The 16601-nt window shown below is 38.6% G+C and overlaps 1 protein-coding gene across 1 annotated transcript; it reads right to left on the minus strand.

Annotated features, from left to right (window-relative positions):
• Positions 1-1149: 1149 nt before the first annotated feature.
• On the minus strand, positions 1150-10535 carry LOC137282483 (monocarboxylate transporter 12-like). Its single transcript, XM_067814238.1, has 6 exons — positions 10484-10535; positions 7777-8071; positions 7012-7155; positions 6414-6560; positions 5097-6182; positions 1150-3624 (listed from the first exon to the last, which is right to left on the minus strand). Exons 2-6 carry the CDS (start codon positions 8048-8050, stop codon positions 3455-3457), a joined length of 1821 nt encoding a protein of 606 aa, XP_067670339.1. The 5' UTR covers positions 8051-8071; positions 10484-10535; the 3' UTR covers positions 1150-3454.
• Between the last annotated feature and the right edge of the window lie 6066 nt (positions 10536-16601).

A 16601-nucleotide genomic window follows, 5' to 3' on the forward strand; every position in this document is an offset into this window, starting at 1 on the left:
GAAAATGTTATGATTGACTTGTAATATCCTTGAAATGCACTGCTTTCCGCCTCGGTGACGACGAGAAACATATTCCTTCTTAATTTTCTTTTTCAGTGAAACAAGCATAACATCTGACTCCCTTTTAAGGCATTCAAACATAATTTAAAAAGTCATCAAATAAATTGTAGAGTATGTGGCTGACACACATAAATAAATATTTGTGTTCTAATCAAAGTGATAAAACAATTTATGATGTTGCCATATCACGTGGATGTCATGCATGTTTAGTGTGTCAGGTAATCTTGCCATTTCACAGATTATCTTTCTTATCCACAGGAGACAGTACATGCGCGTGACCAACAAAGATAGTCTTGTCGTTGTCAGCAAGTAGTATGAGAAATAATGCTACATTATCTTGCTGTTGTAATCTTCACCCTCACAAACGTTGATTCGATTGTGTCGAATTCAGAGACGGGTGCTCGCAAACTCCAACCTCGTTTATTAAATATTTCATCCTAAAGTAACTCCTGCTACCCCGAACTCAGTTTGAGTCTCAGGAAGAGAAATATATAAATAATAAATGATAAGGATACGTACGTAATCAGTCACATACAAGACTCTGTATAACGTGTCAACATCCTCACAAATATATATCGAGTGAATAGATGTAATCTAGCCTTTAAAATGTCGCACCTTTTTCATAAAGATCACTAAGAAATGGGCTAGATAAGAAATGGCCCTCTGGGAATGAAATCAAATGATTGAGGGCCATACCTATACATAAATCGTACGTATTATTAAATAAAATACTTAACATCAGTTCAAAGAAGCGAACAAAATGTAAAATAAGTTTGACTCTTTTCCTAACAATTGTTGAAATAAAAATACCTTAAACTGACCTGTATCAGGCCAGTGGCTTACGCAGTGCTCCTTCTCTGTTGAATGTAGAGTGACAAAGCTATCACAGATGACCCGAATGTTACAAATGAAAACCGAGATTCTGTATATACGTTCTTTTATCAGATTTGATGATAATGTTCTCTGTATGTAGCAACGTTTCAGCTTCGTGATACTAAGCCCAGGGATTTGAGTTGAGATGTATGATGGATATAAAACTATGCACGCATTTGTTCTACATCCATGTACAGACGAAGAGAAGACAATGCGAAAAAGGGCAGTGGTTTATTCCCTCTAGCTACGAAAACAATGACTACACAATAAATACACTTCTAGCGTCGATTTCTCAGTACAGATTATTAAACGAAACTAATTCAGCATGCTCTACACAAACTGTTGAAAGGATTATGGTCATTGCGGGTTAAACAAACTTTAGTAAAAATTGTAGCAATGAAAGAACGAAATATATCGTTTCTGTTACGTGATTGTTTCGTCGCTATACAACCTTTCGCAAAATTGATAAATATAATCATATATTCAACCGACTGAAAAAAATATTCCGTCCCTCAGGTGTTTTTCCGAGCAGTATTCGAATCGCCATACCGGCGGTCCCAGGTGTCGGTGTACAAACGAAAAGTATGGTACGTCTGGTAAGCAAAAGAGGTTCACAGACAAAGTTTGACTTCTAATTCAGAAGAGTAGTTGGAGCTGTATTCGGCATGCCAGGGTATCAATTATTGATCCTGACTTCCTTTTTATGTTTGTAATGACTAGGAGTGAGTGAGTGAGTTTAGTTTTACGCTGCACTCAGCAATATTCCAGCTATATGGCGGCGGTCTGTAAATAATCGAGTCTGGACCAGACAATCCAGTGATCAACAACATAAGCATCGATCTGCGCAATAGGGAACCGATGACATGTGTCAACCAAGTCAGCGAGCCTGACCACCCGATCCCGTTAGTCGCCTCTTACGACAAGCTGAGTCGCCTTTTATGGCAAGCATGGGTTTGTAATGACTAGGAACGAACAATTAACTTTCATACGTGTTGCCTCAAAACTTCAGCGATACACATCTATAAACAATGGTTTTATTAAATGTCATGTAAGTTGATACATTACTCAATCGGTGGGTTAGATTGCGGCACTAAATAAATCCTCCGTGTATGCTTTCACCTAAAGACGGGATGACACAACCTAGATACACTGACAAGGTCACTCTGTTGACCTCGACATTCATTCCCTGCTTCTAACATTTCACCTACCCGTGCAGACTGAAGTGGAAAATCTGGGCCTGCTCGTACACCTGACCTACATCACGCGATCTGTTATCTGCCTTGCTATTTGATCGCGAGAATGTTTGTACTTCCTTTGCTTTCTCCCCAACGTGTCTGATATCACCAAGGACATGGACAGATCGGTGGTATACAATTCTCTTTGCGGAGTAGATGTCCTTGTCTGTTCCAATATCCGTTGGCCAATGTATCAAATCGACTGTTCCCACCAGTACAAGCATATTACCTAAATAATTCAAATGTTGTACACTCAACTCAAAGCAGGTTTTCCAGATGTCAGCAAATCATCGCAATACTGCAAACCATAAAGCAATATTCATAATAAAAATATGTATACTAAATCGGCCATTCACTAAGAATATCTCAATTTTAAATTATTTCAGTGATTGGTAAGATGTCTTAAAGATTGGTTTGGTGTTCTGACCTCTTGCGATATGCAGTATTATCACTGGGTTTCCGTATGTTGTATCACGTCATAGGAATACAGTTCATGGTATTCCACTTAGTCGATACTTAAACGTATACTTGTACGTATGATTTATACAGAAACTTATTCAGCCACTAAGATCTACACACGGATGCCACTGTATCGATGAAATTAAAGGTTTGTTACACTGCATTAGTTATTTAATATTTTTGTAAAAAAAAAACGATAAAAAATAAAAAATAAGCACAATTCCAGATAGACATCTCAGGTGTATTTGAAAACTATAATGCGCAGCTTTTCAGTTGGCATGTTGCCTTGATTACCAAGTCGTCTGACCTGACCACCTGACCTTGTTAGTCGCCTCTATCAATACGCATGCAAGTTCAAACACTTTCCATATGGTTGCAGGATCACAGTCGTGTTTTCAATGATCTGATATCTAAAAAAAACAGCCTCGATATGCACTATATACGCACAGTATGCGGAGTGCAATTGTGCAGTGGTAAGGCTTCTGCCTATTAGCGCAGTGACCAAGCATTGTGTCTAGATATGAGTGCCATATAAGCGGACTATTCTCACTATTATTTACAATGATCCCCGTCATATTCAGTACGTTCCATTAAACACTAAGTGTAAATGTCTAATTGATATGAGCTAGCACACGAGAAAATAACATGATCAGTCTGAGAAACAACGGAAGATGTTCGGGTCCCGGGTGGGACTCAACTCAACAGAATCTGTACTTTTATGAGAAAGTGTAATCCTAAACACACCATATGATCACTTTCTAAATAACATTGTGTATTCAATCTAACCATCTATTCATGTCATTCGTACTGGAATTAAGTACACGCTCTTAGTCATTTTTTAGCGGTTGGCCTTCTTCAAGGTCCTTCCCATCTGAAGGTGCTGACGTCTTCTTTGTGACTAGTGGTATGCAGAGGAGCAGAATGGCACATATGTAATTGCATATTCCAATGTAGTTAAAGCAGAGATTGTACGAACCAGTCAGATCACGTATAGCCCCTGTAAAACAAAATGTTTTACCATAAGACAACTTGAGTAAAAAATAAATAAATAAAAGTTTAAATATTTCAATAAATATTTTATTTTATGTTTTCATTTTGAATGAAAATTTGAGCATTCAGTAAACGTATTTTTTTAGCCAAAAAAACTGAAATGTCTCGCATTGATATCTTATTTTATGTTTTCATTTTGGGACCGGGTATATGTTTTAACTTAAGTAACTTAACTTAACATTCTGGTAAAAAGCTTAAATATTTCAATTAATATCTTATCATGTTTTCACTTTGAATGAAATTTGTAAACGTAATTCAGTAAACGTAAGCGAAAATCTTGTCAAGAGGCTTAAATATTCCAAATTGATATCTTACCTCGTTTTTGGTACAAATTTGAGCATTCAGTCTTCAAAATTTATTTTCATTTTGGGACCGGGTATAAGTTTTAACTTAAGTAACTTAACTTAACATTCTGGTAAAAAGCTTAAATATTTTAATTGATATCTTATCATGTTTTCACTTTGAATGAACATTTGTAAACGTAATTCAGTAAACGTAAGTGAAAATCTTGTCAAGAGGCTTAAATATTTCAAATTGATATCTTACCTCGTTTTTGGTACAAATTTGAGCATTCAGTCTTCAAAATTTATTACTTAATGGTTTATGGGTCATTTTGTATCACAATAGTATGCATGAACAATACCAGTGAAGGTAATGGACCGCTCGATCAATCTCATTCATTAGGGTAATGGGATAGTAGAGTCGTGAAAGCGTTTCCTCATTCTGGTGGTCAAGGTTCGTTTCCCACAAGTGCACGGTATGGGAAACCTACTGCTTGGAAAGCATTAGATGAGCCACGACCTGACAAATAACCCTAGTTTGCATATATGGGAACGCCCTCCAGAATATTCTATTTGAAACAAGAGGGAAACAGGTTTCCCACTAAATTTAGTTCAATTTCCTCGTGTGAGTCACTCTATGAGACACTTGTTGAATATTAGAGGTATTGATTTCACACCATGGTCAGCATGTAGTGCACGTGCTTAGTCACCAATGTACGTGTAGCAACCAAGTGTATTGGTCCAGATTACTTGGCCCGCCTGCTTGTCACCAACGCGTTCACTGCGCTAGCACATCTAATACTTGTCAAGCAGTAATTAATGAACTCTTACACGGCTGGAATGGCCTTCAGGTGGCGTAAAACAATAATTCGTTTTTTATAAGGTAAATAACACTTGATGAATGCATTTTGATAATTTGATCGACTGAAAATGATTTGAAATATTTCCACACATACATTATTCAGAGTTTTCCTGTGTATTGATAACTGTGGGATGGCTGAACATTTTTAACAGTTAAAGGGTGAATGTATAAATGAAACCGTCATTCACACGGAAGTGAATTATCTTACAATTTTAATTACGCACTATAGATGACAAACGTGCTATGCAAAATAAAAAACACCAGATGTAAACTTACCCATGATAGGATGTGTCAAAGCCATGGCAAGTCCATGAAACACGGCTACAAATCCAAGAACATTCGCCATGTTTTTAAGTCCCATAAACTCAACGATGGCAAGAGGGATCAGACAATTATAAAAACTGCCAAATAGCCCAGCAAGAACGGAAAATACGATCAATAGAGTGTACGAGTTATAGAACGAAGCAAACTGAGCTACAGTTCCAGATATTACTATTCCTATAGCCATCAAATGATTGATTTTGATGTACTTGAGGTCTGCCACGAACCCAACAGCAATTCTACCGCAGAAATCCATCACGCCTTGAATAGTCAGTAGAAAGGCCGCCTCTGTGGGACCAACGCCCTTTTCCTTTGCGAGCACAGGGAGGTATGCTCCTGTTAATGTGAAAACCATACCGAAATGAGTAAACGCTGCAAGCAGCTGAAACATGGGCTGTTTGAACAATGAAAAGTCAAATGCTGCAAAGGCTTCTTTAACATGCATCCATACAGTTTCATGTTCATCGTCAACATCTTGTAGAGGATTGACCTCTCGTAAATCCACCAGCGACAATGATGTCAAATCAGGGTTGCTTGTATACATTCTGAGATGATATTCCGAACGATCACACACTTGCGATTCATAGCTAATCGTCGAATCGGGTCTACTTCTTTTACGAACAGCTTTTTCTTTATCTGTGACCATTGGGATGCTAGCCTTGCCAAGATCATCCACGTTCATATTTGTAGAAAAGTCCTTTGCATCTTCGTTTCCACTGTTTTCGTGGGGCGCTTCTAAACCATGGCCATTTCTGTCACCTTGATTCCTCAGTGATACTGTTTTTGGTGTCTTCTTTTGGAAATAACTTAATGGTCTGAACAGGGACCCTCCGACCCACACATTCATGGTCAGACCCGTCAGGATCAACATACTTCCTCTGACACCATACTCATCCAGTAGGAACCGAACGAGAGGTGGGAAAACGCTTCCTCCCAAACTGATTCCAGACATGGCTATTGCAGTGGCAATTCCTCTTCGTTTCTTAAAGTACTTCCCAATTAGTACCAAGGCTGGGCCATGTATCATTGAAAGCCCTATTCCTGGAATTAAACGCAAAATACCGTGAATATTTAGTATGCCGAATTTCCTAATTCATCAAAAATCATCATCATCGTCGTCACCATCACCATCATCATCATCATCATCATCATCATCATCATCATCATCCAAAACTTTTGTTTTTTGTATTACAGTTTTTACTGCAATTTCACACTGGTAGTGTTACGAACATGTGACTTCCCCATTTTCTGTCATTTATTTTATATACCAACCCATGAGAATGCTGTGTGTGCAGATGAGATACGTGATACTGGTAGCGAATACCGCTGTCAGCATTCCTAACGCTGCTACTGTTCCACCAATGATGACAGTTTTCCTCTCTCCAAGCAGTCGTAGAATCACAGTCATGGAAAACAGTGCTGGGAAAGCACAAAATTGTTTGGTGACAATTAGAATTCAATAGTTTCATTATGTGTGCCACCTATTCATGTTTCCTCATAGTAATCAGAAACACGATGTATGTCGATGTTCAATGTATTTGAAAACTGAGATAGTAATACTAATGAAAAACCCAAACAAACAAACAAACAAACAAAAAACAATTCAGTTTTATGTTCAACCTGAAACATACTTAAATGTTTTTAATTAACTGATGGAATCAAAACATATTTACTGAACAAGTGCTTATTACAAGGTTCCTATACTCAGCGTATTGTTCTGTACTCACAACAAGGAACAAAGTTTATGTCTTCAGCACAAAACGGTACCCGTCAAGTAAGCATATATTACTAATACGCGTGTAAAATTAACATGTCAGTGAACACAACTTTCTTTTGAAATGAACGGTATGTAAGCGTGGTGAATACATACACGCAATGCTAGAAGTGCCAGCCATAACTCCCATGAATAAAGTTGTTGTTGCTGCAGATGCCTGAAATTCCTTCAGATACGCCACAAAGAATATGGCGATACCTCTGGCATATCCAACCATGATGAACACATTCAGGACACTACCTGAAACAGAAAGTCAGCCCGAATGAAACAAGCATTTCAACAGAAGCGACAAAACCCATTCCACGGGTACAATTGTGACTAAATAATGAAGAGATATTGTTTCAGCAGAATTAGAGCTGTATGATATTGTTTGTAATAATCCAGTGATTGTCACCATATGATGACAGAGCATGTTTGCGAAAATGTGAGCGCATCCTGCCCTGCCGGTGGCACCTGCCATGAAATATTCTATGCTATATATGTTGACCTGAAATAATTCGGAACGTATGGTATAAGTCAAAATAGGGAATTCCATCCGACATCATTTTTGTCACTGATGCATCAAATTTCGAAATTGTCTCCACAGCTCTACCATAAAACTTATTGGAAGTTTTGCTAGGGCCTTGGAGCTGTAGTGAGGCCTTCAATGTTGTACCGCTAAAGACTTTCTGAAGAACAAAAGCAAACAGACCTTATAATTCATTCAGGTACATGTCATTATGATACCATGTTGACATACCAGTGACTATTGCATTCCTCGACAAATATTGTAAATGCTTATCATACTGTGGACATTAAATTCACGGGAGACTTATCCTCTTACCATCCTCCAAGAACAGAGATCATCATGCTTAACGTTACCTACTAATACCACCCACGCCCAACCACGGTCGATTGGAAGACCGTTGTCTTCTTCAGATTGTGTTTTGTCTTCTTTTTTGCCAACATCTTCTTCCTCCTTCAGAAGTCTGTTGTCAACATCTCCTGGGTCGTCTTTTGTTGCTCTTGTCGCAGGGGACAATGGATTTTGGTCTTCATCCCACAGGTTCTCTCCTGACTTTGTCCTGGCATTTTCGTCATCAGGAATCAGTTCCATTCCGTCATCCCGATTTTGCTTATCTTTGGAATCAGACATGATGATGATGGTGATATGATGCTTCTTGAACAATAAGAAAATTGAGATAACATTAACTTAACAATGAATAAAAACAACAATTGAGTAGTTTCCGTAGACTGTAAAACAGTTGCAAAGAATCACATCATCACATTGGCACAATGACCATACTAAAACCACGATATTTAAACACTATTTACATTGTCACCCTAAAACATATATTGTCAGGTACACTGAGTTTCTTTGCATAAAAAGACAAACAGAACAGTGCATGAGGTAGCAACGATGACGTAACTATGATATATACTACACATCAGAAGTGTACACTGACGTGTGTAAATGCAGCCATTTACTTCAGGCACGTGCACCAAACTAGATATACTCCACACTGTTTAACGGTATTATTTACACATGAACTAAGGCATGTAAAACAAATTAGTAAAGTTGAAAAAAGTACTGTCGTATGTTAAAAGAAATATGAAAATCCGTGAAAACTGGCGAATTCTTAACACAACTTTACACCAAAGTGCATGAAACTTGCACATGCTTTTCAACAATTTGATGCATGATCACCGTGCAGTTCATCTGCATAACGTTTGCAGCTGGTTGCGGCAGGTGAGTGGACAAATTAATCTTTGATGTAACCATACATGTTACATATCAGATATAGTGAGTGATTTCAGTGAGTCTAAACTTTTGATGGGTATTACAATGCACTAATTATATAAAGCTATATTCCTGAACGACGACAGTAGCGTTATTAAGCAGCAATAATGTCTTCACAGTCATGTTACTAAGCAGCAATAATGTCTTCACAGTCATGTTTCTAAGCAGCAATAATGTATTCACAGTCATGTTACTAAGAGGCAATAATGTCTTCACAGTCATGTTACTAAGCAGCAATAATGTCTTCACAGTCATGTTGGGTATTACAATGCACTAATTATATAAAGCTATATTCCTGAACGACGACAGTAGCGTTATTAAGCAGCAATAATGTCTTCACAGTCATGTTACTAAGCAGCAATAATGTCTTCACAGTCATGTTACTAAGCAGCAATAATGTCTTCACAGTCATGTTTCTAAGCAGCAATAATGTCTTCACAGTCATGTTTCTAAGCAGCAATAATGTATTCACAGTCATGTTACTAAGCAGGATTATTGTCTTCACAGTCGTGTTACTAAGCAGCAATAATGTCTTCACAGTCATGTTACTAAGCAGCAATAATGTCTTCACAGTCATGTTACTAAGCAGCAATAATGTCTTCACAGTCGTGCTACTAAGCAGCATTTATGTCTTCACAACTGACACAAGTAACATAAGCGTTTTGCTCAGAAAGAAAAACAGATAACAGTATACCAACTAATATCGTTGAAGTAGTCAAGCTGTAAGGCGATATCTTCCAACGAAGTCGTGTTCAAGACCAGAGATAATATCATCACAATAACAGCCAGCTTCTACATAAATGTTCAACAATGCACCACGCCTTTCAAATTAGGGTGTATACTGCATTGCTTCAAGAGGCCCGGGCGGAGCACCTGTATGCTGACATGACCTTATGCAGGTGACAACAAGTCGACATGACTCTTACATAATACAGTCATTGATAATCACAAGGTCATGCAGTTGAAATGACTAGTTCACTGTCAGAAACGTTGCCATGTCCAATGCAATTCCGTTTTGGTTTCTACCTTGTATCACAGTGCCTACTAAAGTAAATTCTCGATATGTTCATGAATGTGTTTGTGGCGAATGGATTCTCTCAAACATTTGGTATGGTAACAGTTTACTATTGCTTCATAAACACCAGCTGGTAGTATACATTGAATCATGTATCTGATTTCGGAAGAGATTTCTTAAAATACATCAAAATTTCATGTGATTCCGTGGTAATATTTCGGATATCCGTGTTGCCTCGAGTCAAATATGCGAACTGCGATCTTCTCTGAAACACTAAAACACACTACCGGCTTTCACATGATAATGTAAATATTGTTCTTGGTGGTCGTTGTTAACTTTTTAAAGCCGCGATCAGCTATCCCACCGCTGTGGTGGTGGTGTGTAAACAGTCGAGTCTGGAAACGAAACAGCACGAGCATCGTTTTACTCAATTAGACAAGGGATGAAATGTATCAACCAAGTCAGTGAATCTGACCACCCGATCCCGTTAGTCGCCTCCAAAGACTACCGAAGACCACGTCTGTCCCGTTTCTTCATAGTTTAGTGCCTATGCGAAATGCATCACATGTATTTGCACCATGTTTACAAGAAATGATAAAATGTCCGTCTACATATCAACCATTGTCTGATCAAAATGTGATTGTTTAGGTCTACACAATATTGAGATATTCCAGAGTATGGGACCAAACCAAACAAACAAACACATCCCAAAGGAACGAATTGGAACGAAACATTTACGGACAAGAAAACAGAATATAAACCTAGGCACTTACCTTTAACGTTTAGTCCACAGCGACGAGGCCAAGATAAAAGCTGCTAATGAATAAACCCTTACGGTAGACCACCCCGCATGACGAAGGCACGTGTGCACCTGCATGACTCAGTGGTTTTTGCTCCGTTACGTTGCGATATTAAGCAGGCATCATTTTCAGTTGTTGTTTTAAACAAGATATGTACGTTAATGATGTGTCATTACATAAACACCAATTGGAAACTCCCTTGGACTGGATGACGATGCCATCAATTGTAAAGCTGCATGTATAACACATTTCTGATCATTTTATTTGACTTGTTTGCCTGTTTGTTCTTTAACTGCACACTCAAATGGATGGGGACTGTGTGTAAATGTATCGAGTCTGGACTTGACAATAGAGTGATTGACACCATAATCAGTGAACTATGACTTTGGTGTACGATGACATGTGTCAGCCAAGTCAGCGAATCCTGACCACCCGATACTAGGTGGTTGTTGGTTGTGGCCTGAATTGTAACCCGGATTTTCGCGGATAATTTTATTTGAATACGATCCTATTTATTTCCTATTTCTTATCACATCCTACTTATTTCTCACTATTTGGTCATATTACCTGGACACAGTTACTCACAAAGAAAAAATGCTTGCTAACGGAAACAAAATATATTTTCCACAACATACGTTGCCCACTACGCGTACATTTTGAATTGAACTACCTGCGAGTGAGCCCAGTTAATGACCCAGATATTTAGCGTCCACCGTTATCTCCCTGTCCCAGCTATTGAGCAAACATTACGAGTTTATAATCAATGAAGACATGGGCGTATTGGGTGCGGAAAATATGTAAGTCAATGTGAGACGTTCTTACTGTACCCTTTGACTCAGCAGTTTTTGTTATAAATAGCAGTTGCCGTTTGCAAAGAACGACATTGATCAGACTATTATTCACGTCCATCCCGTAGGGGTAGCTTAGTGTTTAAAGCTTAAAGGTTAAAAGTCCATGTTATTGAGGCCTTTACTTTGCCTGGTAATGCTGACATATGGTTACAATTTGAAGCTGTGAGAAACATACTTTTTCACTGTCAGTATATTAATATCAATCTACCTGCATTATCATTGGTTTGTATGTGGAGATGACATGTCGTATGCGCGCTACTGTGAAAATGCATCACAATTATAATACACACACGCGCATGCACGCACGCACGCACACGCATGATGAGAATGCCGAGCATGTCATTCTACAAGACCCTTATTTGGCGTTCCGTAATTTGTAATCGTTTATTAATCAACACTTACATCACCCAGCACGATAACGGTAGGTCAGTACACATAGTAAAATTAAACAAAATAAATGCTGATCACTAACTTTGTGCCCTATTTTTCAAATTCAGAACACTTGCTAACAGTTTCTTTTTGTTTAGAACAAGTCGCACTGCTTCAGAAACAATTGTGTTTTTATTACGCGTGAATAGAGATCAACATGTCCTTTTTGTCGGGAGTGTTTTATCACACCACGTCATCGATTTAAACAAAAAGCGGCGAGGCAAACCATAGTAAGAAAGCCGTTTATTATGCTACTTTAAATGAGTTTCAGGATTGGTTGGAAACACAGAAATGAATACACGCAGACTTTAGAAAAAGAATGGTTTTATTTGGCATATTTTAGCATATATTTAAGGGTCTGTCCTAGCAAACTTTAAAATAGAACAACATATTTAATTGTTTGAAATACTAGTATTTGTTAAACTGCTACTTTTGAGGATTGAGCATTGTTGGATCTAACGATCAAATATACCCTGACTTCAGGCCTTCTTTAATGCTTGAAAAGATAATTTTGTGTTTTCAGTTTACGTCACAATAGTAATTATGTTTTACATGTTTTGAACTATGGACAGAAAGATGCAAATCAAAGCGCAAGTTAGTCTGATATACGGACCCTGAAACAAATATTCTGAAGAGTATATGTCAATCTAGGTAAGTCTGACACAGTTCCCGTAAATGAAGTAAGTATAGGTGTCGTTTCTATAATATCCTATGATTATACTTGATGAACCTCTTTTACTTGCAAAATGTGCTACAAGGACTAAATGTTAGCTGAAACATTCTCAAGACCGATAAGACTTTGTATGTCACATTTAAACACAGACAAACAGACAACGATAGCTGCACCATGGTAAACACTGTTCTTGTGGAGAGGGTCATCTTGACACGTACGTCATCCCAGCGGATTACAACATCGTTTGTTTGTTTGTTTGTTTGTTTGCCTCTTGTTTAACGCCTCATACATATTGCAGATACTAGGACATGAAGTCGGCATATGAATAACCCAGTCAAACCAGTGATCAACAGCATGCGCATCGATACATGCAGTTTGAATTGGGTCAGGGAGCCTGGCCACACGATCCCGTTAGTCACTTCTCACGATTAGCATAGATTACTAAGGACCAATTATAACCCGGATCTTCACGACTACCATCGTACGGTGTTGTCCTGGTCTGTTCCTCCTACTGTCAACCAGTCTTTTGTGAGAACGACGGACGCTGATGTGTCTTGGGTTCTTTACCCACACGGTTAATGACATCGGTTTGAATATTTCCAGAGTTGTTTCCATATTGGGATATCCATAATTGAGGATGGCGAAAACAGGATATGTCGAGATTCTTTAAAACAGTTCTAAGTAAACATGGAAATGTGTGGGTCTTTTTCTGTTTGAGTTGTTTAACACTGCTGCTTGTCTGCTATACGACGGTGATCTGTACATGATCGATCCGGACGATTCAGTGACAGACATCATGTTCCATGTGTGCTTGCCTCGTGATCAGATCCAGTCAGTCGACTCCATCAACAGGTATGGGTGGCTGAAGACAGATCTTAATCCGGATATTCACGGGCAGACAAAGCGATGGTCATTTCATGAGATCTCCCAGCATTCATGGAAAACAGTGTCGGTAGGCGTGGTAGTTGGAGTCTCAACATTCTTATACTGAAAGACTATGATACTGAGCAAGTGATTTTCCATCATGCCTGTAAAGATCATATTCCAGATAAACGCATTCTAAAACTGGCTGTTTCTGGCAGTAGGCTAAGCGTCCCTTGGGCGTATTCAAAGATTCGGTGTTTAACGGGAATCTTAAACGAATAAAAACCTTACTGCGCCTCAGATATCTCTATCATGTGAAGTCTGTATTTCCTAAGACAACAGTAATTCTGTTCAGGTTGGCTTTAATCATGATTCACCAAGACTCTGATGTTGTTAAACATGCTACTATGTCCTGTAGAGATCTTAATGATTTGAAAAATGAAATGTTGTGAGAGGATATCTGATATTCTACCATGACTTCAGTAAATACTGGTGTGTGATTGGTTAACCAAAGTCATTCAGAGGTATATAATCACGTTATATACCTCTGATTTTCCAACATATTATGTATTTGTTTAAAATCTGAATAATGCAGTTATGGTAGAATGGAGATAAATGTATTGTGTTAGAAAATAAGAGGTATATAACGCTTGAGGTTTTAAATACAAGATTTAGAGCTACTATAATTTCGTTATACACCTCTGATTTTCCAGCACAGTATGTTTATCTCCTAATTAATATACCAAAATCTGATTTTGTTGGATTTAGGGGAAATGATGACTGATTTGCATCATTGATCTTGCGCAACACTTGGTAATTTAAATATGACAAAAGGAAGAAAGTGGTGTTTTTTTGTGGCTTATTTTTTGACTGTCTGTTCCTCTAGAATATTTGAAAAATTAACTGTTGAATGATTCATTGTATATTCAGTTTGACTTGTAGCATGTAACAATCTTCATATCTTTGGAGAAAATAAAGATAATCTATATATGTATCTAGTATCTATCCATAACTCATTTTCTCAAAGGGTGCCTGTAGCTCTGTTGACGCATATTTTGTTTCTGAAGATGCTTTCTCAGCAAATGAAAAAAATTGCAAACATAGAACGAACCAGTCATGCCTAGGAAGTCGATGCATAATCGCCAGCACTCAAAGTTAGCTATTTAAAACACATGAGCAGAGCCATTTTTCCGTGTGTGCGTGTGCGTGTGCGTGTGCGTGCGTGTGCGTGTGCGTGTGCGTGTGCGTGTGCGTGTGCGTGTGCGTGCGTGTGTGTGCGTGCGTGTGTGTGTCTCTGTGTCTGTCTGTCTCTGTGTGTGTGTGTGTGTGTGTGCGTACATGTATTATGGGTGAATGGGTCAAGGAGAGAAAATTAGGAATAGAGAGAGGGAAGTAAAGGCGCGATATTCCTTTGAGGAGAAAATAATGTAATTGTAAATGTCTGTCACTTTGTCAGGAACGCTTAGAGACATTGGTATGTCAACTTTTATACAAACGAATAAGTGAAAGAATACGAGCTTCATGGTACCAGCCACTGAAATACAGGACGTGTATAAGGACGTCAGGTTTTATAATGGAATGGAATGTAAGATGGTATACGGTTCACTTCACTGAAGCAAGCCGAAAGTACTGAGGGATGTCATCACTGAGAACAAATATATCATTGATGAAGCCTGTCTTCAGTACTCCAGTGATAATCATGGCTTGTTGGAGCTGGATGCATAATTCTCGCGGATGAAATCACTGAGACATGGCAGCTACTGTCATTACTTTTGAGTACTCTTGACTTGAAATGACATACATGTAAGACTTATGTATTCACGGTTATACAAGGTGGATTAGAACTACAATAGTGAAATTTTGTACGTTGCGAATCACGTTTTTGTAACACAGAAGACATGGAAGTGTTTTCCAAAATAACTTGGGTTTGTTTTTCATTATATAGCACACGGTCTGGTTTCTAGTCGCACACGCGCATATGAAACAAAAATGAGAAAATAACGTGTTTGATATTTCTGTGAAAAATATTCACTCGTGTAGCTTGGTGTTTAAATTTAATTTAGAATATCGATGCAAGTAAGTCGGCATTTTTCAACTGCATGACAATGAGAAGCAGGGGTTCATTGTGTGTGTGTGTGTGTGTGTGTGTGTGTGTGTGTGTGTGTGTGTGTGTGTGTGTGAGAGCGCACGCGTTCGTGTGTTGTTTAAGGCCGCTTTCACTAATCCTCCAGCTTCATGACGACAGTCTGTATATACTCGTGCCTGGACCAGACAATCCGGTGAACAGAATCAGCGGCTTGATCGCTTCTTAGGACAAGTAAGACTTGCTAAAGACTCCGTGTTCATAGTATATGAAGATAGCGACGTCAGTTTTGTAGGGAATTGGTAAGGATTATGATGAAAATTAAGATTTGATTAAAATTTTGGAATATACTTTCTCAGCAAAATAGAAATTCTGAAACATGCTGAGAACAGGATGCGTCAAGCTTCACGTTGAAAACTGAAACGCCAGCACACAGTAGGCAGCAATTTAGTCGTTAATGACCGATGAAATATCGCTGATGTCACCCAAGTCGGATGTCTCCTGTCAGCTTGTTTTATACTCATGCTCTAGCAGTCACATTAAATTATGCTCTGTCGGCAATTTACTCTGAATTCACACCACAGTTATCGGCCTCAGTAAACATCGGCATTCTATCTACAACGGCACAAAGTGTCAGTCCCGGCAGAAATGCACTTAATTATCATATAGAAACATCGGTAAACATCGTCCTCTGTCTACTCCGGATATCGGCATTGTTTTTCAGTCCCAACGAAAAAATGGTTATGAGAACAAATCCGTGAAAACCGGCACATGAAAGACGGCGCAACCGTTTGATGCAGGTAGGTCCAAATGCTGTAACAACACAATTCGCGGTTACTACCCGAGATTATTCAGAAATAGGAAGTGTTAATCAGTAGTGAGTGGTACGTGTCACATACATAGAGAAATGAGAGGGTATTTAAGGTAAAATCGTATAATATCAGTAGTGTAACAGTCAGTATTGCCAAAATGTCTCGACCTGCAAAACGTGCAAGATGTGAGTTGACACTTCAACAAAAAGCGCAGCTAATAGAAGATTTTGATAAAACGCCTCGACCCACGCAGAAAGCATGTGCACTTAGATCACACACTTCTCATCTAGCCAGGAAGTACGACTTCTACATCATGTGCAGAACTTGGAAAGTGCAGCGGAGGACATTGCTCTCGAGGCATCGGCACAGAAAATACAAC

This window comes from Haliotis asinina, chromosome 4 (assembly GCF_037392515.1).
Source record: "Haliotis asinina isolate JCU_RB_2024 chromosome 4, JCU_Hal_asi_v2, whole genome shotgun sequence".
NCBI lineage: Eukaryota > Metazoa > Mollusca > Gastropoda > Lepetellida > Haliotidae > Haliotis > Haliotis asinina.